Source organism: Oncorhynchus mykiss, chromosome 19 (genome assembly GCF_013265735.2).
Source record: "Oncorhynchus mykiss isolate Arlee chromosome 19, USDA_OmykA_1.1, whole genome shotgun sequence".
NCBI lineage: Eukaryota > Metazoa > Chordata > Actinopteri > Salmoniformes > Salmonidae > Oncorhynchus > Oncorhynchus mykiss.
In genome coordinates, this window is record NC_048583.1 from 62,486,034 (window position 1) to 62,512,525 (window position 26,492).

The window sequence follows — 26,492 nt, forward strand, 5'->3', positions numbered from 1 at the left end:
ATTGTGTCAATTTTAACCTCAATTGGTAATGTGCTTTTCCCTGAATTGAAAGACGATGCCACAATTTTAAGAATGGTAATGGAATAAAAAGATACAAGAATAACACCAATATATTTTGTCCTGTTGCATTGCATACAATAAGGCCGCACAGAGTCTGACACAAACAACATTGAATGGGAGGAAAATCTAACTATGTATTTGTTTTATAGAACCTTTTATTTGACTAGGCAAGTGGGAGTGGAGTTGCTGGGCGGGGGATAGAATGATGGTCAAAGATAAAAGTGTAAAAAATAAAGTCAAAATAAAACAACAAAAAGTATGTTTTGAATGACACTGAGGGGCAGTGTTGTACACATGAGTATACACATTCATTCAGTGTGGGAATGAGAGTGTGTGTGTGTGTGTGTGTGTATATATGGGGGGTCTTGGGGTGGAATTGTTTTTCGGGGGGGACTGTGGGGCTCTCGGATGGTTGAGGGGCAGCTCTTAGGGAACTGTGGGTGGATCATGGAGGGCAGGTGGCCTGGCGGTTGGGAGCTTGGGCTGGTGGCTGATGGATCGCAGGTTTGGGTCCCTGTTTTTGACTTTGTGGGAGATCTGTCGACGTGACCTTCAGTTGACCCTGGTTGCTTCTGTGTGTCTGGTTGGGAGTCTGTTAGATGACTAATGTGATGTAGATGTTGAGCGACTTCACTGCAAGTAGATTGCATGTTTTAAATATTAAAATAAAAAATAAAGTTGGTTAAGAACAAATTCCTATTTACAATCACGGCCTACCAGAAGACAAAAGGCCTCCTGTTGGGATGGGGATTAAAAAAATAAATATATATATATATATATATATACTTTTTATGTTTGTTAATAATGTTGAGCTTGTTCATTTACAGATCCGGAGTTTTGTGTAACTTGTTTTGATAGGTCTAAGAACACACCCATTCACCTTGGTCCTGAAGTACATCCGGTTACCTCTCGCTGTCGCCATTTTGATACACAAACGAGTGAGAAGTCACGAAAAGACGACAGAAAGGTGAGCTTCACGTTTATAATAATTTAGCAGATTGGCACACATATTTGGCAAATACATAATGTACTGATTAACAGTTCATCCGAATGCCGAGGTAATATTGTAGCTAAGCTAGCAGAAAGTTAACTGCACGACATACTTAACGACTTTCTCGCTAGCTAGCTAGCAAGCTAACGTGTACATACCCGCGCCTTATCGATTGGGATTTATTTCATATAGAACGGTATATAACTGGTGTTGCGTATGTATATCTAGTTAAATATACTGTTGACGTTGCCGAACCTAGACTAACTTGCTGACTATCTGGCTAATATTAACTAAAATGACTAACGGCTGCTTAATTTGGCAACGTATTGTTAGCGCTTTGGCTAGTTAGCTACCACACTGGTCTGGGCCTTCTCAGTAAATGTTAGTTAGCTACGTGTTTGAGAGGGTAACGTTACTGTTTGTAGTTGAAAAACTTTCCTGTTCCAAACATTTTTGTCGTTTAAATGCAGAGTATCATCATGAGTGGATGTCGTGTGTTTATCGGCCGTTTGAGCCCCCACGCCCGTGAGAGAGACGTGGAGAAATTCTTCAAGGGATATGGACGGATCCGAGAAGTAAATTTGAAGAACGGATTCGGCTTTGTGGTAAGTCGGTCTTGCCAATTGGCGGCGTTAGGGGCAGCTAACGGTTATAGCTAACCTATAACTATTAATTTTCAGACCGGGCTAGTAGAAAATGTACCTAACTTTGCCCGCTGAGTAGTGAAATGTATTTTCCCAAATATTACATGGCACAGATTTCAGACCCTGGTTAGTAAAAAAATAAAAATATGATAGTGGTCAGTGAACGTTTGGATTGTTATGCTTCGTTCAAAACATCGGGGGAAAATACGAGATCAAATATGACGTCAGAAACCTTCAGTTCGGAGATCCAGAAAGAGGCCCGAGTTGGATGACCTTTCAAATCGATTTTCAGTTCAACGCTCGTTTTTTTTCCCAGTGGAAAAAAACAGTTTTGAATGCATCCTTAATTACATAACCCCCTTTCCCTTTGTCTTTCATCAGGAGTTTGACGACCACAGAGATGCGGATGATGCCGTATATGAGCTGAATGGCAAGGAACTCTGTAGTGAAAGGTAAATATTTGGATGCATTCTTCAGTATTTAAGAAAGCTCAATGGTGAAATGTGTTTTGGGCGGTTACTCCATATAGTAGTAGTGGTATTTACACAGAACTGCTTCGCCCTTTGTCTGACTTGGGCCTAGCTGCATTCAGTGTGTGAATTTAATTTACTTTATCAGTCATTTCTGGTAGCCTCAGTATTAACTGTTTTGTCTCTATAGGGTGACGATAGAGCATGCCCGCTCCAGAAGAGGGAGGGGTGGTGGACCAGGGATGGGGGGTGGTGGTGGAGGAGGAGGAGGACGCTTCTCACCTCGTTTCAGCAGCTACCGCCAGGGCTCTGGCGGTCATAGTGGTGGCTCCAGGTATAGACTCCTCAAACCTCCTTTCACGACCTCTTCGCTTGCAGTTTGGCCTTCCAACATTATGTAAACGTCCTTAACTTCTTACGGCTGAAATAGCGTTAACGGGATTGATTTGACAACAGCCAAATTCAAACAAACAAATCTCATAATTAAAATTCCTCAAACATAGTATTATACACCATTTTAAAGATAGGTTATTAATTAACTAAGTTTGTCTAGGACACACGTTCCGCTGGCGGAACCCCCTCCCACAACATTCCGCTGAAAAGGCAGCACGGGAATTTCTAAAATATATTTTTTAGAAATATGAAGCTTTCACACATTAACAAGTTCAATACAGCAAATGAAAGATTAACATATTGTTAATCTACCCATCGACTCCGATAAAACATTTTTTTTTTTTTTGCTTTACAGCGAAAACACAACATATGTTAGATCACCACCAAGTTAAAAAAACACGCAGCCATTTTCCCATCCGAAGAGAGGAGTCACAAACACAGAAAGAGATAAATAATAATAATCACTTTGATCCTCGTCAGATGACACTTACTGGACTTCATGTTACACAATACTTGTTTTGTTTGATAAAGTTCATATTTATATCAAAAAATCTCAGTTTGCATTGGCGCGTTACGTTCAGTAATGTTTTGCTTCCAAAACATCCGGTGATTTTGCAAAGAGCCACGTCAATTTACAGAAATACTCATCATAAACGTTGATGAAAGATATCAAGTGTTATGCGTATAATTAAAGATATACTTCTCGTTAATGCAACCGCTGTGTCAGATTTCAAAAAAGCTTTACAGCGAAAGCACACCATGGAATAATCTTGAGTACAGCGCTCAGACACCAAAACAAGCCATACAGATACCCGCCATGTTGTGGAGTCAGAAATAGCATTATAAATATTCACTTACCTTTGATGTTCTTCATCGGAATGCACTCCCAGGAGTCCCAGTTCCACAAATGTTCGATAAAGGCCATTTATGTCCAAATACCTCCTTTTTGTTTGCGCGTTTAGTCCAGTGATCCAAAATGCACAAGGCGCGGGCACTAGGTCCAGACGAAAAGTCTAAACATTTAAATTACAGATTCTATTGCATAGAATCAATCTTTAGGATGTTTTTTTTAATCATAAATCTTCAATAATGTTTCAACCGGACAATTCCTTTGTCTTTAGAAATGAAAAGGAACGGAGCTCACGGCCGAACGCGTGACTTAGCTCAAGGCATTCTGCCAGACCCCTGATTCAAACAGCTCTTATTCGCTCCCACTTCACAGTAGAAGCCTGAAACAACGTTCTAAAGACTGTTGACATCTAGTGGAAGCCTTAGGAAGTGCAACATGACCAACATTACACTGTATATTGGATAGACAAATCACTTGGAAAACTACAAACCTCAGATTTCCCACTTCCTGGTTGGAATCTTGGAATCTATATGAATTCTGGAACACCGGGCAATTTTAAGAGCTTTGACGTTTATTTTGCAGTGAATGGAGTTTAGTCAATGTGATTACAGTTTAGTGTTCAACGTGTGAACGTAAATGGGTTTTCTGTAATTTTCTGAGTGCGATTTGAAAGTTCCTATGGTACCTATAAAACACTATCTCTTCCACGTTACAACTTCGCTCTCTCTCTCTCTCTCTCCCACCCATGCAGTAGGTATGGTCCCCCGGTGCGAACGGAGCACAGAATCATTGTGGAGAACCTGTCGTCACGGATCAGTTGGCAGGTGAGCGGTTACCCTCATCTGGTTCAATGTGATACAAAAACAATTATCCGTTACTTAATCTGGTACTGCCTTTTTTAGTCAGTGTGAAGCAGCATTTATTTAACATTTTATTGAAACATGCTATTTTTTTTATTGATAAAAAAAAACGTAGCAATATGTTCAATAGGTGACTAGAACGGCAAGGACCCGTTACGAATTCAGAATGGTTTATTTCTTGACTTCGTTTTAACTGTATCTTTCAAATAATAAGCACCTCTTAGACTTAAAGGTAAATGTAACCGAACACATCTTAACCCCCTTTTTTTTATATATATATATATATATTTTTTTTTTTATAAATGAGCTTAAAATTCTTATCTGGTTATTAGTTTATGAAGGAGTTGCATGCACTGCCTCCCCTGGAGGTGTCTGATGTGCATAGCGCCCTCTGCTGGTTGTGTTTTCAATAGTGTCCATTTGGTGCCTCTCCTTACACGCAGTTGCCGCTGGTCTAAATCTTGGCTGGGCCCCGTAGCTGGTGAAAGGGCTCTAGCGCAGGATAGCCTTAGGATGGTCCCTCGTAAAGCCCCAGTCTGGAGGTTCTGTGGTCTGGTCTGGTGGAAAACACCCCCCCCCCCGACTGCAGCCAGCCTGTAACTCCCTCAATCCACTCCACGTTCCCTACACTCTCCCGTTTGGTTCTTTTATCTGTTGCTGATGGAGCTGGGTGTGTTGACAGTTGGGCACACTGCACACCCTCTTCCTTCGTTCCTTCCCCTACTTGCTCTCTGGTGGTCCCTTGTGGAGGCTGGCCGGAGTCCGGGTCTGTCAAGGCTGAGGGAGGTCGTTTCTCAAGGGCTTAACACTGTGACTGCATTGGTTCCCATTGGTCCTCTATTTGGACAAGTGGCTCTTTGCTAATGTCTTCCTGGGTATGGAACGGTAAGTAACATATAACTCATGTGATTGGGTTTAAGGGTTGGGGAGGAACAGGAAGTAGAATTATATACCTTAGTCTTACCGGAGAACGCTTTCTATCAGTCTTTATGAGCCCTTATGGAATTATACTAGGCTACGTAATAGGTTAATGAAAGAAACCCCTTGATTAAAGTAGGAGTTTAAGGTCAAATAGAATTACATTGCATAGAATTATTTTTAAACGATACCCCCCCCCCCTAAAACCACGATAGTTGTCAAACCTCTTAACATTTCCAAGCCGCCCTCTCCCGGAAGGAATTTCTTAAGTTCTCCCTGCCTTAGTATCTTCTGTTTAAAAAAATAAATAAATGTGTAGTCTCCGTCAATCCTAGTTGTTAACGAACACCAAACAAATACAATACCAAGGAAACTAATAGTGTTACCATGTTTCTCCTATGGGTAAGATAAGTTAAACCAAGTTGGTCTACCCGCGAAGCTATTTCAGTGGCTCATCACTTAAAGCGGCCTCGTCTGAAAATGCTAAAACATCACATGATTTAGCGTGTTTTGGTTGGAAGTCAGTATTACGGGGTGGGTGGATTTTGTTGTCGTGGTTTACTGATTTAGTCTTTCCCAGGTTCACAGTAAACCCGTCTCAGCCACATTATACAGTCTGTTAGCTCGTCACTGACTCGTATGCTTCATCGTAGGACCTGAAAGACCTGATGAGGAAAGCCGGAGAAGTCACCTTTGTGGATGCACACAGAACCAACAAGAATGAAGGGTGAGCAGAGTTCCTCTGTCCTGTTGGCCCAGGATCTGGACTTTATTCATTAGTTGTATTCCGTACCAAAACTTTTGGTCTCGTTGCACGATGACCCATGTTCGTTATGGACTGAGAAAGGAAAGAGACTACCTCGGGCTTGTCCAATAATAAACCCACATTTTCTGATAATTTAAAAAAAAATTATGTCTTGCTCTACTTGAAAACAAACCAAACATACCTTTTGGTTGAATGGTTGCTATTATGAAATGAGCTTGTTGACTGAATGTGATTTGATTCGACAGGGTGGTGGAGTTCGCATCACACAGTGATATGAAGAATGCCATTGATAAGCTGGACGGAACGGACTTGAATGGGCGCAAGTTGAAACTGTCTGAGGATCGCAAGAGCCGGTTAGTGTCTCCTTTTCCAATTGCATCTTATAGTTTCACTGAGACGAGACACACAAGGAACTTGACTGTCATTTTCCAGCTAGTTGTAAACCAATGCTCTCATTATTTCTGTTTTATTATTTCTATTTTTTAGTTTTCACACAATTCTGACAGTAAGGAAATGAGTTGGAGACCGGCATGTGGGTGAAAGTGGGGACTGACAAGTGTCCAGGGAGGGTGTTAGTAATATATTACGGCTCTTGTAGGAGGGGGGGAACAAAACTTGTCATTCTTCTGTTCCAACAGCCACAGCAGGAGTCGTTCCCGCGGCTCTCGTAGCTACTCCCGGTCCCGTAGCCGTTCCCCGCGCTCCAAGTCCCGTAGCAGGAGTCGTAACCGCTCCAGGAGCCCCCGATCTCGCTCGGCCAGCCGTACCCCGGAGAAGAAGCCTTCCTCTGCAGGAGCGGGCAGGGCTGCACATCGCTCCACCTCGCGCTCCCCGTCCCGGTCCAGATCCCCTGCCCCTCGCTCCCGTACCCCTCCCCCACGCTCCCGTTCTCGCACGCCTCCTCCCAGTTCCCCTGCCCCGGCCCGGAAGCAGTCTCCGTCCCGGTCTCGCTCCCCTTCGGTTGAGAGCCAGCACTGAGCCCCACTAGGGGTGTGTGTAGTTCGGTGTTGTAGTGCAGTGGTGGCTGGAGGGAGGACCGTCTCATTGGAATGGCTGGAATGGAATGAGAGGAACAGAATCCTTCATAGCGTTCCATTAAATCCATTCCATCTATTCCAATAAGCCTGTCCTGATTTTTAATGTGACCACCAGCCTCATAGTGGTATGGACTGAAGAGTTGTCATGCTGAGACCATGGCGGCCTGCTTGCTTGCTTGCTAGTGTGGAATGAATGGAGAGGCTTGCCTTTGGCGACACACTCCCACAATCTCTCATTTTTTTAAAATCAGAGAATTGGTTGTTGTGCCAGTATCTTGGATGCTCTGTAATGTTTTTTTCCTCTGTTTTGGGAGCCTTTTGTGTTTATAGGTCGGATCATGTTCAACTTCTAATTGTTTTTGTTTTTTTGCCATAATTGAATAATTAAAACATGTTCCTTGGGGAAAACTGAACCGTTTAAGGAAACAGTGTGATTTTTTTTTTTTTTTTTAGATCTTTTGATTGGGTCACATTCCTGTTGATTTGTCTTATCGTTCTCACTGCAGAGTGTACGTCTCATTGTGATTTAATGACATCTGTACCATTTGAAAGTTAAACTTTCTGTCCCCGAGTTTTCTGTTATGAGTCTAACCAATACAAGGTTATATTTCCATCACCACTTTGGTCCCGTCTGTGATTCCAATCTACACCTCAGACAGACCTCGTGTAAATGAAACGCATTATAATTTACAGACACAAGGTTTAGTTTTAACATTTGCTGAAAAATACTATAATTCTTATTAAATGGATACTACTACTTTTAAATTTGACTCTACAATTTTAATATTTATTTTCTACCCAAGAGAACAATACTTGAAAATGTATCTTTTTATTAAGGAAACCATTGTACAGAAAATGTCACATTCTTCTAGCCTGGGTACCAGTCTGTTTGTCGTGCCATTTATATTTGGCAAGGAGTTGAGTGAAATGGCACAACGATCTGGAACCAGGCTAATGTTCTATAGACTATGGACAGAACATGCACTCAACGGAAATCATACCTTGGTGTGTGGTTCATGTGGAATAAAAAGTCTGGATAATGGTTTCATACACAACTTGTCCATATTGAAGAGGTAAGGGAGGAGGATGGTAAAATGTGATCTGCACTACATACCAATTGGCATTCCTTTGGTATGCTCCATCTGGATACCCACAGACACAAGTGATCAGTACAGTCATCTGCACCCAATAGAGCTAGCCTTCCAACATTCTTACAGCCTACGGAGACAGGTAACCTAGTGGTTAGAGCATTTGGGCCAGTCACTGAAAGGTTGCTGGATCAGATCCCCCGAGCTGACAAAAGGTTAAAAAAAAAAAAAAACATTTGTCGTTCTACCCCTGAGCATGGAGGTTAAACCACTGTTCTCTGAAGACGTGGAGGTTGATTAAGGCAGCCCCCCCCCCCCCACACACACCTCTCTGATTCAGAGTGGTTGGGGTAAATGCGGAAGAGGCATTCAGTAGTACAACTGAGCCCTTTATTTATACGTATCCTTAGATCTATTGATTGATATCCATTGCATTGTGTTCATTTGCATTAATATGAAAATATATATTACCATAAAACAATATCAGTTTAGATTATACCAGGGACAAACCTTTCCTTAACGGAAAAAATGTAACGATCACAGTTTAAGTGGCTGCACCTGCTGTCCTTTCAAATCTAAATGTTTCAGTTGGGCAGTTAGGTTCCCACAAGAACCCCCACCAGCTAAGGGGGTTCCCACAAGAACCCCCACCAGCTAAGGGGGTTCCCACAAGAACCCCCACCAGCTAAGGGGGTTCCCACAAGAACCCCCACCAGCTAAGGAGGTTCCCACAAGAACCCCCACCAACAAGGAGGTTCCCGCAAGAACCCCCACCAACTAAGGGGGTTCCCACAAGAACCCCCACCAACTAAGGGGGTTCTCACAAGAACCCCCACCAGCTAAGGGGGTTCCCACAAGAACCCCCACCAACTAAGGAGGTTCCCACAAGAACCCCCACCAACTAAGGAGGTTCCCGCAAGAACCCCCACCAACTAAGGGGGTTCCCACAAGAACCCCCACCAACTAAGGAGGTTCTCACAAGAACCCCCACCAACTAAGGAGGTTCCCACAATAACCCCCACCAGCTAAGGAGGTTCCCACAAGAACCCCCACCAACTAAGGAGGTTCCCGCAAGAACCCCCACCAACTAAGGGGGTTCCCACAAGAACCCCCACCAACTAAGGGGGTTCTCACAAGAACCCCCACCAGCTAAGGGGGTTCCCACAAGAACCCCCACCAACTAAGGAGGTTCCCACAAGAACCCCCACCAACTAAGGGGGTTCCCACAAGAACCCCCACCAACTAAGGAGGTTCCCACAAGAACCCCCACCAACTAAGGAGGTTCCCACAAGAACCCCCACCAGCTAAGGAGGTTCCCACAAGAACCCCCACCAACTAAGGAGGTTCCCGCAAGAACCCCCACCAACTAAGGGGGTTCCCACAAGAACCCCCACCAACTAAGGGGGTTCTCACAAGAACCCCCACCAGCTAAGGGGGTTCCCACAAGAACCCCCACCAACTAAGGAGGTTCCCACAAGAACCCCCACCAACTAAGGGGGTTCCCACAAGAACCCCCACCAACTAAGGAGGTTCCCACAAGAACCCCCACCAACTAAGGGGGTTCCCACAAGAACCCCCACCAACTAAGGGGGTTCTCACAAGAACCCCGACCAGCTAAGGGGGTTCCCACAAGAACCCCCACCAACTGAGGTTCCCACAAGAACCCCCACCAACTAAGGGGGTTCCCACAAGAACCCCCACCAACTAAGGGGGTTCCCACAAGAACCCCCACCAACTAAGGGGGTTCCCACAAGAACCCCCACCAACTAAGGGGGTTCCCACAAGAACCCCCACCAACTAAGGGGGTTCCCACAAGAACCCCCTTAGGGGTAAGTTCTCTTAAGTTCAATTTAAAGAGGACTGAGATCGGATCTTTTAAAGACGACAGATCTGATCTTTTATAAGTGGACTATATGTGGAAACACCCGTAGTTACACATTTCAAATATGGACATTCCAGGGATATCTTACCCTCCCCCCGATTTTGATCAAATGTCTGGTATGGTCATTTATTTTACAGACGCTTGTCTTACTGGACATAAATAGGAAATAAATCAAATAGGCTGACACTATTTTCCATTCATACAAAAGGTCGAGTAAATTGCTTGCCGTGGCAAAGAAAGGAAATCCTTGATTTGTTCCAAGGAGAACAAAACATCACTGCTCTAGAGGAGATCTGCATGGAGGAATGGGCCAAAATACCAGCAACAGTGTGTGAAAACCTTGTGAAGACTTACAGAAAACGTTTGACCTCTGTCATTGCCAACAAAGGGTATATAACAAAGTATTGAGATACACTTTTGTTATTGACCAAAGACTTATTTTCCACCATAATTTGCAAATAAATTCATTAAAAATCCTACAATGTGATTTTCAGGATTTTTTTTTCTCATTTTGTCTGTCATAGTACCTATGATGAAAATTACAGGCCTCTCTCATATTTTTAAGTGGGAGAACTTGCACAATTGGTGGCTGACTAAATACTTTTTTGCCCCACTCCAGATCAGACAAAGTGATTTCTGAGTCTCCAGCCTCGTCAGTAACACATAACAAACCAAGCTGCTGGAGATTTCACATTGTCATTATGCTCATTGGTATCGATATGCCTTGACTTGCAGGGAGAGGGCGTGTCCTCTCTGAACCCAGGGGCACCCCAGGGGCGTGTCCTCTCTCTGAACACAGGGGCACCCCAGGGGCGTGTCCTCTCTCTGATGAACTGACCCCGAACACAGGGACACCCCAGGGACGTGTCCTCTCTCTGAACACAGGGGCACCCCAGGGGCGTGTCCTCTCTCTGAACCCAGGGGCACCCCAGAGGCGTGACCTCTCTCTGAACACAGGGGCACCCCAGGGGCGTGACCTCTCTCTGAACACAGGGGCACCCCAGGGGCGTGTCCTCTCTCTGATGAACTGACCCCGAACACAGGGACACCCCAGGGACGTGTCCTCTCTCTGAACACAGGGGCACCCCAGGGGCGTGTCCTCTCTCTGAAACCAGGGGCACCCCAGGGGCGTGACCTCTCTCTGAACACAGGGGCACCCCAGGGGCGTGTCCTCTCTCTGATGAACTGACCCCGAACACAGGGACACCCCAGGGACGTGTCCTCTCTCTGAACACAGGGGCACCCCAGGGGCATGTCCTCTCTCTGAACACAGGGGCACCCCAGGGGCGTGTCCTCTCTCTGAACACAGGGGCACCCCACGGGCGTGTCCTCTCTCTGAACACAGGGACACCCCAGGGGCGTGTCCTCTCTCTGAACACAGGGGCACCCCAGGGGCGTGTCCTCTCTCTGAACACAGGGGCACCCCAGGGGCGTGTCCTCTCTCTGAACACAGGGGCACCCCAGGGGCGTGTCCTCTCTCTGAACACAGGGGCACCCCAGGGGCGTGTCCTCTCTCTGAACACAGGGGCACCCCAGGGGCGTGTCCTCTCTCTGAACACAGGGGCACCCCAGGGGCGTATCCTCTCTCTGAACACCACTGTTGTTTCTTTATCTACGCTGACCAGATGAAGATCCAAGGAAACAACGTGAGGCTTTTCAAGTACGTGGAGGACACGGCTCTGGTGGGACTCTTTATTAAAGATGCTCTGTCAGATGGGGACAGCTGTTTTAAAACAGACCAACAACCTTCAAGAATGGTGTCGGTCAAGTGGCCCTCCACAACAATGTGGAAATGACAAAGGAGCTGATCAACAAAGACAACAACCTGCCAGTGTTCCAACCACTCTCTCTGAACGACCAATCAGTGGAGGTGGTTGAGTGTTTTAAATACCCAGGGACACAAATGGATGACAAGCTGAGTTTTACAGAGAACACAGACTGTTCTTCTCTTCTTTTTTTTTTAAAGCAAGCCAGCGCCTGCTTTTAGTTAGGAAATTGAAGCGTTTTAGGGGTCAACCAGGATGTTCTGGAGAGAGGGTGTACAGAAGTCTGGTGGAGAGCATCCTCACGTTCAATAGGACAGTCTGGTATGGTAATCTGGGTGTGAGGCGCTAAAGAAAAGTGATCAGAATAGTAAACACAGCCAGCAGAGTAATTGGTCCGACCACAGGCACAGCCTGAGCGTTCTGTTCCAACAAGGCAACCCAAAAAGAAGGCACTGACTGTCGTTGGCGACCCCTCCCACCCTCAGTTGGAGAGACTTCCCTCTGGCCGGCGCTTCAGAATGCCCACGGTCAAGAAGAACGTGTTCAAACATTTGTTCGTTCCTTGTGCTGTTGTTGGACTACTAAATTGCAACTTAAATTGTATCGGTATATGTACTTATCTATCTAGACAATTGTGAGTGAAGGTATTAATGTCCTCGTATGTTGTTAGGTTATGCAGTGTGATGGAGTGTTTGTGATGTGAGAACGCATGTGTATGTAATCTTTATAATGGAAGGTGATGCCACCAAAGGAAAAAATGTCCACCCTGTGATGGACAATAAAGTTTTATTCTATTTGATTCCCTGTCAAAATAAAGGTGTAATAAAAAATGATCTTTGCCAAGTAATGTGAAGTGTTTTGGGAGTACAATTTGAAAAATGAATACTGTATTTTACAACTGCATACTGTATCACGATTTATAACCAGGGTGGTTCGAGCCCTGAATGCTGATTGGCTGACAGCCGTGGTACATCAGACTGTATACCACAGGTATGATACTGCTCTAATTACGTTGGTAACTAGTTTATAATAGCAATAAGGCACCTCGGGGGTTTGTGTTATATGGCCAATATACCACGGCTAAAGGCTGTGTCCAGGCTCTCCGCAATGCATCATGCGTAAGAATTGGCCATATACCAACCCCTAATCCGTGCCTTATTGCTTAAATATACCACTAGGTGGCATAATTGAGCTGTAAGTGTAGACTGAACGTTTCAATGAGATGACCACACATTGATCGCTCTGAAGTGGTAATGATGTCCTGAAGCTGTCTCAAATCAATAAATTTACTGGTTGTGTCCCAGTTACGCGCAATGTAAATGAAGCATTGGTGAAATTATTTAGATTGCTCGTTTTTTTTTTGCCTAATTTGAATTGTCCTGCATAAATATGGATCAGGTAACCCATTATTGCCTCTATGGGGGAAAAAGCCCTCTTTCTGTTTCTCTTGTTAGTAACTATCGTGTCAATGGCAAATAAACTCCGACAAAATTAGTGACGGATCCTCTAGGTCATACAAAGAAAACTTGTAAATGATGTATGTGGGATAAAAATAACTGTGTGACAGTCCCAATAGATGGTGTTTATACAGTACATATGTCCAAAGTCAGACAGTCCAGCCTCCTCTTTTCCGTTTGTCTTGTAAACTTTACAATTCTGCAACAGAACACCCACTAAATTAGAACGCTGAATCGTCAGGGTTACCCCCATAGTCTTTGATCTTTGACTCATTACACATAAATCATTGGAGGAAAGCATCTTCTGTAGGTAGGTTGGGGTTGTTAAGAGCCGCGAGCCGCTTGGCCTTGAACATTAACACACATCGCTTTGCGGTGTGCCTGTTTTGGAAACATATGGATACTCACCTTGATGGGGGTTACGGTTCCCACACAGCCACATCTCCACGTTACAGCGCTTGTTTACAGACAACAAGCAGAAGACAGAGTGTTGTACTAATGAGCTGTATGTATCTACAAAACACCTGCGTTTAAAAAAGGAAGACAGACGCCACAAACATGTGGTCACTGAAAAATACTGTCTTCTGCAACTGTGTTAAAACCCAGTGAAAACAGTGCACAGCATTTGTAATGGCTGGAATAGAATAAACGGAATGGTATCAAAAACACATGAAACATATGGGAACCACATATTATGACTCCGTTTCATTGATTCCATTCCAGCCGTTACAATGAGCCCGTCCTCCTATAACTCCCCCCACTAGCCTCCATTGGTGTATAGTAAGTGTGTATTTTTCGTTGTTGTTGCATTTCTGAAATTATTTTGATGTGATATGAAAGTAGAGGGGAACGAGATTGAGAATCGATTCATCTTTAGATGCACTATTTCGTTGTTCTGGCTTCCAGAGCCATTTCGCCCTTTAAACAGAACACGGAAGGAAGGTCCTTCGACAAAAAAAAACGTTAAGACTCATTTAGTCCGATATTGGTCGAGGTTACCCGAAGCAAACTTGTAACGATGTAATGGAGAAACGAAAAAACAAACATCTGTGCGACAGTCTCAATTATGTTAATATATGTAGAGACAATCTTTAACGATACATTTTTTTACACATTTCAATGGGCTGATGTTAATGCAGAAAATATGTGCACTAATATTAGGAGCGGAAAAAAAACAAACACATTTTTTGAGAAGATGCACCTGCAGACCGCGCCTAGTCGGTTGCTTGGAGACGAGTGAAGATGTAACATATGTGTGTAGTAACTCCACTTGTTTCAGAGGTCTTCGAGCTAGATAACAATACATCTATTCATATACATTGTAAATTATACATTTTCTTGACATATTTTTGCATGTAGGTTGGGATGAATCGCACGGTTCAAGGACATTGCTTGCATGCCACTTCGCCAGCCCGTGCCCCTGATCTGAATGAAGGCTGCGTCCATGGCCAGCAATGACGTTATTTCCTGGGGGGTGGCAGTGGGAGCAAAGTACTGCAGTTCTAGGGAACAGTGTATGCAAGTCTGACATGTGAGCATTTGGTCCGGAACAACCTGCTGCACTAATTCCACATTGTACGAATTTAATCGCATGAAGAACTGTTTTTTTTTTTTGTGTGTGTTTGTGTGTGTGTGTTTTTATTTTTTATTTTTACCATCGCACTTCAAGACAAATTCCTTCTTTTTTTTATTCAGATAGGTATATATTTTTGTACCGCCTCGGTTCGTGTGGACGTTTAGGCAGATTCATAACGAAGCATGGCGGAGAGAAGTGGCCGGTTGAGCTTCGGTGGCGGGGCGCTCAACAGACCGGTGCCAATGAACCTGTTCGCCACATGGGAAATAGATGGATCGTCCCCGAGTTGTATCCCGAGGTAAGTCGTGTTCCTTGTCCCCCCCCACAGTATCTATACTTTGACATACTTGATAGTGCTAAGACAAGCAGGCAGTTTGCTCTGATAGACGATACAGCCGCTGAGCTGCAGTGATGGTTATATTGTCGCATCGGAAGAACAACCAGCCCCATTGCATTGACCGTGTGACTAAATGTTAGACAATTACTATCCTATTCAATTGGACGTTTCTTCCTAAGTTAAATAACTAGCTAGCTAACAACTGCTGTAGGTCTACTCTCTCTGCCAAAGTTTAGGCATAGCTAAACTAGCCAGTAGCCTTGTCCCAGGACCAATGAGTTTCAAACAGATGGATGCCACCCATCCAATTGAGTTTGGACCTTAGGAATGATCTCTATGGCTTGGACTCCCTCATCTCTCTAACGTTCTCGTCATATGGCTGGCATTTCCAGGAACATGAGAGTGGGCTATTCTTCACCACTTATGGTTGTTGTCATGCCAAACGTGAAAACCTCTTCTGAAGAGGAAATCAATGTTATTTAGGGTAGAGGGAAGCCTGGATGGGGAAACCAGCCTGACTGATGGCTGCCTGGTTCCTCCAGACTAGGGGTGGTAGCTCACTGCAGTGCCAAGGCAACACAGACCACCAGCCAGGTTAGGGGTGAGAGCCCACTGGAAGGCCAAGGCAACACAGACCACCAGCCAGGCTAGGGGTGGTAGCCCACTGCAGTGCCAAGGCAACACAGACCACCAGCCAGGCTAGGGGTGGTAGCCCACTGGAGGGCCAAGGCAACACAGACCACCAGCCAGGCTAGGGGTGAGAGCCCACTGGAGGGCCAAGGCAACACAGACCACCAGCCAGGCAACACAGACCACCAGCCAGGCTAGGGGTGGTAGCCCACTGGAGGGCCAAGGCAACACAGACCACCAGCCAGGCAACACAGACCTCTGAAACATAAAGCCAGTGTCACATGGTGTAATCTGGTGCTGCAACAAGGGAGAACATAATCAAGGGATTCTGATTTATTTCTTCAGGCACCTTATTGTGTCATATAGGCCTAGTCCAATGGCAGAACAGGAATAGAGGCCTAGTCCAATGGCAGAACAGGAATAGAGGCCTAGTCCAATGGCAGAACAGGAATAGAGGCCTAGTCCAATGGCAGAACAGGAATAGAGGCCTAGTCCAATGGCAGAACAGGAATAGAGGCCTAGTCCAATGGCAGAACAGGAATAGAGGCCTAGTCCAATGGCAGAACAGGAATAGAGGCCTAGTCCAATGGCAGAACAGGAATAGAGGCCTAGTCCAATGGCAGAACAGGAATAGAGGCCTAGTCCAATGGCAGAACAGGAATAGAGGCCTAGTCCAATGGCAGAACAGGAATAGAGGCCTAGTCCAATGGCAGAACAGGAATAGAGGCCTAGTCCAATGGCATAACAGGAATAGAGGCCTAGTCCAATGGCATAACAGGAATAGAGGCCTAGTCCAATGGCATAACAGGAATAGAGGCCTAGTCCAATGGCATAACAGGAATAGAGGCCTAGTCCAATGGCATAACAGGAATAGAGGCCTAGTCCAATGGCATAACAGGAAAAGAGGCCTAGCCCAATGGCAGAACAGGAATATGGATTCCAAAACTGAATCTAAATATTGAAACGAACAGAATGATTTAGCAGAAATCTCTTGAACGCTGATTGCATCCCAAATGGCACCCTAACTATTCCCCGACACACTACTTCTGACCAGATCTCTGGTGAACAGTACGCCACCGTAGGGAACAGGGCGCCATTTGGTTTGGCAACACACTCTCGACAGCTTGTTTCTCTGATGAAGCTGAATGACTTTCAGCAACACTCGGTCCTCTAGAAGCTGTTTGTATCATGTCATGGCTTTATCCAGGCAGGCCTGCACTGTCTGTCTCAGGGTAGGAGCGCTGATCTAGGGTCAGTTTTGTTTTAGATCATAATATAATAGAACACAGGGGATCTGATCCTAGATCAGAACTCCTACTCTGAGACACTTCATGAATACAGACACGTTAGTGTATTCATTTGCTTACAGGACATTATTCCCCCTGCGTGTGTTGAGGCTTGTATACTAGTAAACCCTTGGCATCATTTTCAGAGTTCATTCTTGAAAATCAGATTTTTTTTTTATACAGCCTTTGTAAAGTTGATCTCCTTTTGGTCTCTCTTCTCTGACTTGTCCCCCCCCCCCCCCCCCCCCCCAATAACTTCTTCATGATAGTATCTTGGGGTCAATTGAGAGTAATTTCTGTATTGCACATGACTTCCATTGTACGTACATACTGTAGGCTAATCAATGAAATGTCATTGGTGTTCAATACATGGCTTTCTTTCTACCCGTTAAAGGTGCAATATGCAGAAATCTCTCCACCATTTCCTGGTTGCTAAAATTATAATAGCTTGCCTATGTTCAGTTTTTATGTGTCAAAACAAGCAGTCGTTGTGTTGAGAATCATTGCACCATCTAATCCGCTGTGGGAAAATATATTTTCCAAACCAGAAATATTGTATTTTCAACCGTTTTTGAAGCTGGTGTACAAAACCGAAAGGAAAAAAAGATGCAAAAATTAAACTCAAGAATGAGAAGTATAGAAATAGCTCACGTAGAACAGATCTACGGCGTCGGAGACTGGCTTACGAGACACATGACAGATCTATAACTTACATTTCTATGTGAATTTTGTCGTCCCCCCCCCCCCCCCCCCCCGCAAAAAAATATTTAAAATTTGTATTTGTATTTTTCACTGATCTACAGCAACGTATTTTGTCGAAAGAGGAAGCTATAGGTAGTGTCGTTAGATTGACACACGTGGGACTGGTTCAGTGTGAATCGAACTGTCACTCAGCGTGTCTCTCTTGTCCTGTGGTGCATCAGTGTGACTTTGTATTGATTCCACCACCTCCCTTTTTTATAGTTCACTCTCTGCACCTCAGCTTCTGCTTCCTCTCTTCGAGCTAGGCCTCTGGTGTCCAAATGGTGTCCTGTTTCTCACACAGGGCTCGCTCTAATTCAAAAGTAGTGCATTATGGGCCCTGGCGAAAGGTGTGGAGAATAGGGCACCATTTGGGACTCTGTCTAGCACGGCAGTGTCCCGTTTTATATAAACGTGTCCAGTCCTACTCACTGAGGTGGAAAATGATTCGTTCTGAAATAACCATTGGAAGTGTCATCGGTATGTATTACAGTACCCTGACTCTATAGGCCTGTATTACAGTACCCTGACTCTATAGGCCTGTATTACAGTACCCTGACTCTATAGGCCTGTATTACAGTACCCTGACTCTATAGGCCTGTATTACATCACCCTGACTCTATAGGCCTGTATTACAGTACCCTGACTCTATAGGCCTGTATTACAGTACCCTGACTCTATAGGCCTGTATTACAGTACCCTGACTCTATAGGCCTGTATTACATCACCCTGACTCTATAGGCCTGTATTACAGTACCCTGACTCTATAGGCCTGTATTACAGTACCCTGACTCTATAGGCCTGTATTACAGTACCCTGACTCTATAGGCCTGTATTACAGTACCCTGACTCTATAGGCCTGTATTACAGTACCCTGACTCTATAGGCCTGTATTACAGTACCCTGACTCTATAGGCCTGTATTACAGTACCCTGACTCTATAGTCCTGTATTACAGTAGCCTGACTCTATAGGCCTGTATTACAGTACCCTGACTCTATAGGCCTGTATTACAGTACCCTGACTCTATAGGCCTGTATTACATCACCCTGACTCTATAGGCCTGTATTACAGTACCCTGACTCTATAGGCCTGTATTACAGTACCCTGACTCTATAGGCCTGTATTACAGTACCCTGACTCTATAGGCCTGTATTACAGTACCCTGACTCTATAGGCCTGTATTACAGTACCCTGACTCTATAGGCCTGTATTACAGTACCCTGACTCTATAGGCCTGTATTACAGTACCCTGACTCTATAGGCCTGTATTACAGTACCCTGAATCTATAGGCCTGTATTACATCACCCTGACTCTATAGCCCTGTATTACAGTACCCTGACTCTATAGCCCTGTATTACAGTACCCTGACTCTATAGGCCTGTATTACATCACCCTGACTCTATAGGCCTGTATTACATCACCCTGACTCTATAGCCCTGTATTACAGTACCCTGACTCTATAGCCCTGTATTACAGTACCCTGACTCTATAGGCCTGTATTACATCCCCCTGACTCTATAGGCCTGTATTACATCCCCCTGACTCTATAGGCCTGTATTACATCACCCTGACTCTATAGGCCTGTATTACAGTACCCTGACTCTATAGGCCTGTATTACAGTACCCTGACTCTATAGGCCTGTATTACAGTACCCTGACTCTATAGGCCTGTATTACATCACCCCTCTATAGGCCTGTATTACAGTACCCTGACTCTATAGGCCTGTATTACAGTACCCTGACTCTATAGGCCTGTATTACAGTAGCCTGACTCTATAGGCCTGTATTACAGTAGCCTGACTCTATAGGCCTGTATTACAGTACCCTGACTCTATAGGCCTGTATTACAATACCCTGACTCTATAGGCCTGTATTACAGTACCCTGACTCTATAGGCCTGTATTACAGTACCCTGACTCTATAGGCCTGTATTACATTCCCTGCACTAAACTATACTGGAAAAATATTTATAAACGCAACATGCAATAATTTTCAATGATTTTACTGAGTTTACAGTATACAGATATGCATCTGTTCACAGATACTTAAAAACAGGTAGGGCCGTGGATAGGGTTGCTACGGTGACCGTATTACTGCCACATCGGCTGTCACGAGTCATGAAGGCAGTCAAATTCCACATGATCGTTTAGTGACGGTAATCAGGCTTCTCCGAGCTCTGATGCTGCTTGTGGTCATTAATAGCCGACCAAACTTGCTTAATTAACTGCCTGGCGCTCAGCACTCTGACATCAATGCAAATGTAATTGAAAATCGAATCAAGCACTTCATGAGAGCCGATGAGCTCACGTTGCTCAACATTTCTATCGGCTCTGCAATTGTGGGAGAAAACAGAGTGATGGCCTCTAATAAAAAGAGGAGGATCCCATCAGCTTTCTATAGCCTTACTATATTTATTTCTCAACTTTCCTAATATTAAGCACATTGCTTATCTTTACAACAGGAGTATAGCCTACCTGGCTGGCATGAAAATGAACCAAGGGAAAAGCCTCGTCCATTTGCTATTTAAGTGCGTAGATGACATGTCTTTTTCCCCCCCATTCCCTGTTTCCAGACGGGTGCGTGATAATGGACCATTCTAAATCAAAACAAATGTCACACATATATTATTTAGTACATGTAAAGACAAGATTACATCAGGAATAGTTTGACGGCCGTCATTGTAAACAAGTTTTTGTTCTGAATTTACTTGCCTAGATAAATAAAATAAAAAGATAAGGTGACAATATTAGCCTATCACTTGTGAATGATTCCCAGCATAAGAAACATACAGTGCCTTGCGAAAGTATTCGGCCCCCTTGAACTTTGCGACCTTTTGCCACATTTCAGGCTTCAAACATAAAGATATAAAACTGTATTTTTTTGTGAAGAATCAACAACAAGTGGGACACAATCATGAAGTGGAATGACATTTATTGGATATTTCAAACTTTTTTAACAAATCAAAAACTGAAAAATTGGGCGTGCAAAAAATGGCTCGACAATGGGCCTCAGGTTCTCTTCATGGTATCTCTGTGCATTCAAATTGCCATCGATAAAATGCAATTGTTTTCGTTGTCCATAACTTATGCCTGCCCATACCATAACCTCACCACCACCATGGGGCACTCTGTTCACAACGTTGACATCAGTAAAACGCTCGCCCACACGACGCCATACATGCGGTCTGCGGTTGTGAGTCCATTTGGACGTACTGCGAAATTCTTTAAAACGATGTTGGAGGCGGCTTATGGTAGAGAAAATGAACATTCAATAATCTGGCAACATCTCTGGTGGACATTCCTGTAGTCAGCATGTCAATTGCACGCTCCCTCAACTTAAGACCTCTCGAGGCATTTGTTTTGTGACAAATCTGCACCGTTTAGAGTGGCCTTTTATTGTCACCCCAGCACAAGGTGCACCTGTGTAATCATCTTCTTTACATACCACACCTGTCAGGTGGTTGAATTAGCTTGGGAAAGGAGAAATGCTCACTAACGGGGATGTATTCAAATTTATGCTCAACATTTTGAGGGAAGGTTTTTGTGCGTTTTATGGAACATTTCTTGGGTCTTTTTTATTTCAGCTCATGAAACACGTGGGTTTATATTCAGGCTTCATCATTGGTTTACTCCGAGTGATTCTTAGCCTATAGGCAACAGGAGAATGGCTGACAGGAACTGTCACTTCTACAACATCTGGCTGTCACCACTTTCCACTGACCTGGTCACTAAACGAAGAGGCTTGGATTGTTCTCCTTAGGCCCTTGATTCTCTTGACATAAATTTTGTTCTGTACTCCACTCTACTGCACAGCTGTATTTGTCTGTCTGAACAGTAGTGCTGTGCTGTCGTGAACCCTGTGTGTGTGTGTGTGTGTGTGTGTGTGTGTGTGTGTGTGTGTGTGCTATCAGTGTTGTGCTGTAGTGTACCCTTTGTGTGTGTTTATTTATTTGTATTTAACCAGGCAACTCAGTTAAGAACAAATTCTTATATACAATGACGGCCTAGGAACAGTGGGTTTAACTGCCTTGTTCAGGGGGCAGAACGACAGATTTGTACCATGTCAGCTCGGGGATTCGATCTAGCAACCTTTCGGTTACTGGCCCAATGCTCTAACTGTGTGTGTGTGTGTGTGTGTGTGTGTGCGCGCACGCTATCAGTGCTATGCTGTAGTGTACCCTGTGTGTGACCCCCCCTGACACACAGAGCAGGGTGTGTGTTGAGACAGAGGAGGGGTTGAGTGGGCCCTTGAACAGCAGCAGCTGGCCCCAGTAGGCTGACTAACAGTCCTATTCTGTCCTGTGTGTTGGAGGTCTGAGAATGCTGAGATGTCACTTTACCATCGTACCAAATGGCACCCCGTTCCCGATGTAGTGCGCTACCGTTGACTAAGGCCCTGTTTTAAAAGTAGTGCACTAAATAGGGAATAAAAGGTGCCCTTTGGGACGCTAGCCTTGGAGTCCCGGGTATCTGAACACTCAGCTCTTTGTCCCCTTTTCCCGCAGCTCCCTCGCACCGACCGCACCGCACAGGGAATGTAGAGTAGGACGAATGGCAGTCTGGTGGTGGCGCTGGCAGCAGTCGGCTAAATGGGTAGCATTGTTGATGTTGTGAATCCACAAATCAACACAAAGGCTAACCAGACCATAGATATCCTATAATTCATTGTTTTATTGAACGATGTGTGCTAGACATGGTGTAGTATCCCCAAGATGAGGAAGATGCTAGAACTAACTACTATAATACTATGTATATCTAACTACTATAATACTATGTATATCTAACTACTATAATACTATGTATATCTAACTACTATAATACTGTGTGAAGTATATCTAACTACTATAATACTATGTATATCTAACTACTATAATACTATGTGAAGTATATCTAACTACTATGATACTATGTGAAGTATATCTAAATACTATAATAATATGTGAAGTATATCTAAGTACTATAATACTATGTGAAGGATTACTAGACCTTAGAGATGGATGATGTCATGGTTTAGTATATCTAACCACTATAATACTATGTGAAGTATATCTAACTACTATAATACTATGTGAAGTATATCTAACTACTATAATACTATGTGAAGTATATCTAAGTACTATAATACTATGTGAAGGATTACTAGACCTTAGAGATGGATGATTTCATGGTTTAGTATATCTAACTACTATAATACTATGTGAAGTATATCTAACTACTATAATACTATGTGAAGTATATCTAACTACTATAATAATATGTGAAGTATATCGAAGTACTATAATACTATGTGAAGGATTACTAGACCTTAGAGATGGATGATGTCATGGTTTAGTATATCTAACCACTATAATACTATGTGAAGTATATCTAACTACTATAATACTATGTGAAGTATATCTAACTACTATAATACTATGTGAAGTATATCTAAGTACTATAATACTATGTGAAGGATTACTAGACCTTAGAGATGGATGATGTCATGGTTTAGTATATCTAACCACTAATACTATGTGACTTATATCTAACTACTATAATACTATGTGAAGTATATCTAACTACTATAATAATATGTGAAGTATATCTAACTACTATAATACTATGTGAAGTATATCTAACTACTATAATACTATGTGAAGTATATCTAAGTACTATAATACTATGTGAAGGATTACTAGACCGTAGAGATGATGTCATGGTTTCGTGTCCAGAAGATGATGTAACTTCTGGAATGTGTCAGTCATTCAGTAAGTGTTGCTGCTGTTATATAAGAGGTATCCAACACCACCATCAGTACCCACCCAAGTTACTTACACACACACACACACACACACACACACCCCAGATTGCTGAGACTGCAGGTCCTAGAGGGAAGACAGGACATGGCTGGCGAGAGCAACCGTTACCTTACTGTTTTGTTTCCCAAAGGGCACCCTATATAGTGCACTACTTTAGACCAGAGCCCTATTCCCTATATAGTGCACTACTTTAGACCAGAACCCTATTCCCTATGTAGTGCACTAATTTAGACCAGAGCCCTATTCTCTATATAGTGCACTACTTTAGACCAGAGCCCTATTCCCTATATAGTGCACTACTTTAGACCAGAACCCTATTCCCTATATAGTGCACTACTTTAGACCAGGGCCCTATTCCCTATATAGTGCACTACTTTAGACCAGGGCCCTATTCCCTATATAGTGCACTACTTTAGACCAGAGCCCTATTCCCTATATAGTGCACTACTTTAGACCAGAGCCATATTCCCTATATAGTGCACTACTTTAGACCAGAGCCATATTCCCTATATAGTTCACTACTTTAGACCAGAGCCCTATTCCCTATATAGTGCACTACTTTAGACCAGAGCCCTATTCCCTATATAGGTGCACTACTTTAGACCAGAGCCCTATTCCCTATATAGTGCACTACTTTAGACCAGAGCCCTATTCCCTATATAGTGCACTACTTTAGACCAGGACCCATATCGGCCTCACCCATAGGGCTCTGGTCTAAAGTAGTGCACTATATAGGGAATAGGGTGTCATAGGGTTCTGGTCTAAAGTAGTGCTCTACATAGGGAATAGGGCCCTGGTCTAAAGTAGTGCACTACATAGGGAATAGGGCCCTGGTCTAAAGTAGTGCACTATATAGGGAATAGGGCTCTGGTCTAAAGTAGTGCACTATATAGGGAATAGGGCCCTGGTCTAAAGTAGTGCACTACATAGGGAATAGGGCCCTGGTCTAAAGTAGTGCACTACATAGGGAATAGGGCTCCCTTCGGAACGTAGCTGTCCTGCCGTCACCCTTCCTGATGTGCTGTGATACCCTCTCTCTCTGCAGGCCGATCAATCCTGCTTTCAGCTGACTCTACTAAGCGTCACTGCACAACGCCGCCACGCCTTATTGGCTGCCTGCCTCGCCGCCACGCCTTATTGGCTGCCTGCCTCGTCACCACGCCTTATTGGCTGCCTGCCTCGTCACCACGCCTTATTGGCTGCCTGCCTCGTCGCCACGCCTTATTGGCTGCCTGCCTCGTCGCCACGCCTTATTGGCTGCCTGCCTCGCCGCCGCGCCTTATTGGCTGCCTGCCTCACCGCCACGCCTTATTGGCTGCCTGCCTCGCCGCCGCGCCTTATTGGCTGCCTGCCTCACCGCCGCGCCTTATTGGCTGCCTGCCTCACCGCCGCGCCTTATTGGCTGCCTGCCTCGTCGCCGCGCCTTATTGACTGTCTGCCTTCGTTCCCATCTCCTCATTCACTCGCTCTCCCCTTTTTAATTTTCACCTGTTAACTCTTCCTTTTGGAAATACAATATTTCCTGTATTCAGTTTTTAAAAATTTGTTGTTGTTGCCTTGTCACTATATTTAGATCGTTGGACTAGTAACCGGAAGGTTGCAAGTTCAAACCCCTGAGCTGACAAGGTACAAATCTGTCGTTCTGCCCCTTGAACAGGCAGTTAACCCACTGTTCCTAGGCCGTCATTGAAAATAAGAATTTGTTCTTAACTGACTTGCCTAGTTAAATAAAGGTTAAATAAATATCCAGTCTTTTAATATGCAACACAGTGTGTATTAATGTGTAAGCCTGTGTTCCATGTCCATTCATACAACACCGTCCACGTCGTTTTAATGAGTGTTTTCTGTACTGTTCTGCGTTTGGGTTCCTTCCGCTCTAGTCCAATCACGAGTCAAAGCCAACACGGCAGCAGGCAGCAAAACCCTGATTTAACTGATAGAACCCAGACGTAAATCTGCATTCCAAATGGGACTCTATTCCTTTTTTAATCAGGACCCTATGGGCCCTCTGCACGATGTAGGGAATAGGATGCCATTTGAGACGCAAACATAAACAATAGTGGATATACTGGTAGTTTATGTGCTGCCTCGAGACCTCACCACTCATATTATACTGGTAGTTTATATGCTGCCTCGAGACCTCACCACTCATATTATACTGGTAGTTTATATGCTGCCTCGAGACCTCACCACTCATATTATACTGGTAGTTTATATGCTGCCTCGAGACCTCACCACTCATATTATACTGGTAGTTTATGTGCTGCCTCGAGACCTCACCACTCATATTATACTGGTAGTTTATGTGCTGCCTCGAGACCTCACCAGTCATATTATACTGGTAGTTTATGTGCTGCCTCGAGACCTCACCACTCATATTATACTGGTAGTTTATATGCTGCCTCGAGACCACCACTCATATTATACTGGTAGTTTATGTGCTGCCTCGAGACCTCACCACTCATATTATACTGGTAGTTTATGTGCTGCCTCGAGACCTCACCACTCATATTATACTGGTAGTTTATGTGCTGCCTCGAGACCTCACCACTCATATTATACTGGTAGTTTATGTGCTGCTTCCAGACCTCACCACTCATATTATACTGGTAGTTTATATGCTGCCTCGAGACCTCACCACTCATATTATACTGGTAGTTTATATGCTGCCTCCAGACCTCACCACTCATATTATACTGGTAGTTTATATGCTGCCTCGAGACCTCACCACTCATATTATACTGGTAGTTTATATGCTGCCTCGAGACCTCACCACTCATATTATACTGGTAGTTTATATGCTGCCTCGAGACCTCACTACTCATATTATACTGGTAGTTTATGTGCTGCCTCGAGACCTCACCACTCATATTATACTGGTAGTTTATGTGCTGCCTCGAGACCTCACCACTCATATTATACTGGTAGTTTATATGCTGC

General features: G+C 44.2%; 2 protein-coding genes across 6 annotated transcripts in view; both read left to right on the plus strand.

Moving 5' to 3' along the window:
• Positions 1-887: 887 nt before the first annotated feature.
• srsf5a (serine and arginine rich splicing factor 5a) lies at positions 888-7,605 on the plus strand. Its single transcript, XM_021585447.2, has 8 exons — positions 888-1,027; positions 1,522-1,656; positions 2,077-2,147; positions 2,356-2,499; positions 4,160-4,232; positions 5,840-5,913; positions 6,198-6,305; positions 6,591-7,605. The coding sequence occupies exons 2-8, from the start codon at positions 1,531-1,533 to the stop codon at positions 6,928-6,930; spliced, it is 936 nt and encodes a 311-aa protein (XP_021441122.2). The 5' UTR covers positions 888-1,027; positions 1,522-1,530; the 3' UTR covers positions 6,931-7,605.
• A 6,437-nt stretch (positions 7,606-14,042) lies between these two features.
• Positions 14,043-26,492, plus strand: part of LOC110504279 (phosphofurin acidic cluster sorting protein 2) — a 102,699-nt gene continuing 90,249 nt past the window's right edge. For 3 of the 5 annotated variants that reach the window (XM_036955338.1, XM_036955336.1, XM_036955339.1), the window contains exon 1: positions 14,045-15,056. In XM_036955338.1, the coding sequence (XP_036811233.1) occupies positions 14,941-15,056 (116 nt within the window). In that variant the 5' untranslated portion in view covers positions 14,045-14,940. Of the gene's footprint in view, positions 15,057-26,492 lie in introns of all 5 variants that reach the window. The other 2 variants (XM_036955337.1, XM_036955335.1) reach the window with 2 other exon arrangements.

Coding starts and splice junctions, on each gene's coding strand:
- srsf5a (XM_021585447.2), top strand. CDS start 1,531: ATGAGTGGATGTCGTGTGTTTATCGGCCGTTTGAGCCCCCACGCCCGT. Junction 5,914..6,197: donor AGAACCAACAAGAATGAAGG/GTGAGCAGAGTT, acceptor TTGATTCGACAG/GGTGGTGGAGTTCGCATCAC. Junction 6,306..6,590: donor TCTGAGGATCGCAAGAGCCG/GTTAGTGTCTCC, acceptor CTGTTCCAACAG/CCACAGCAGGAGTCGTTCCC.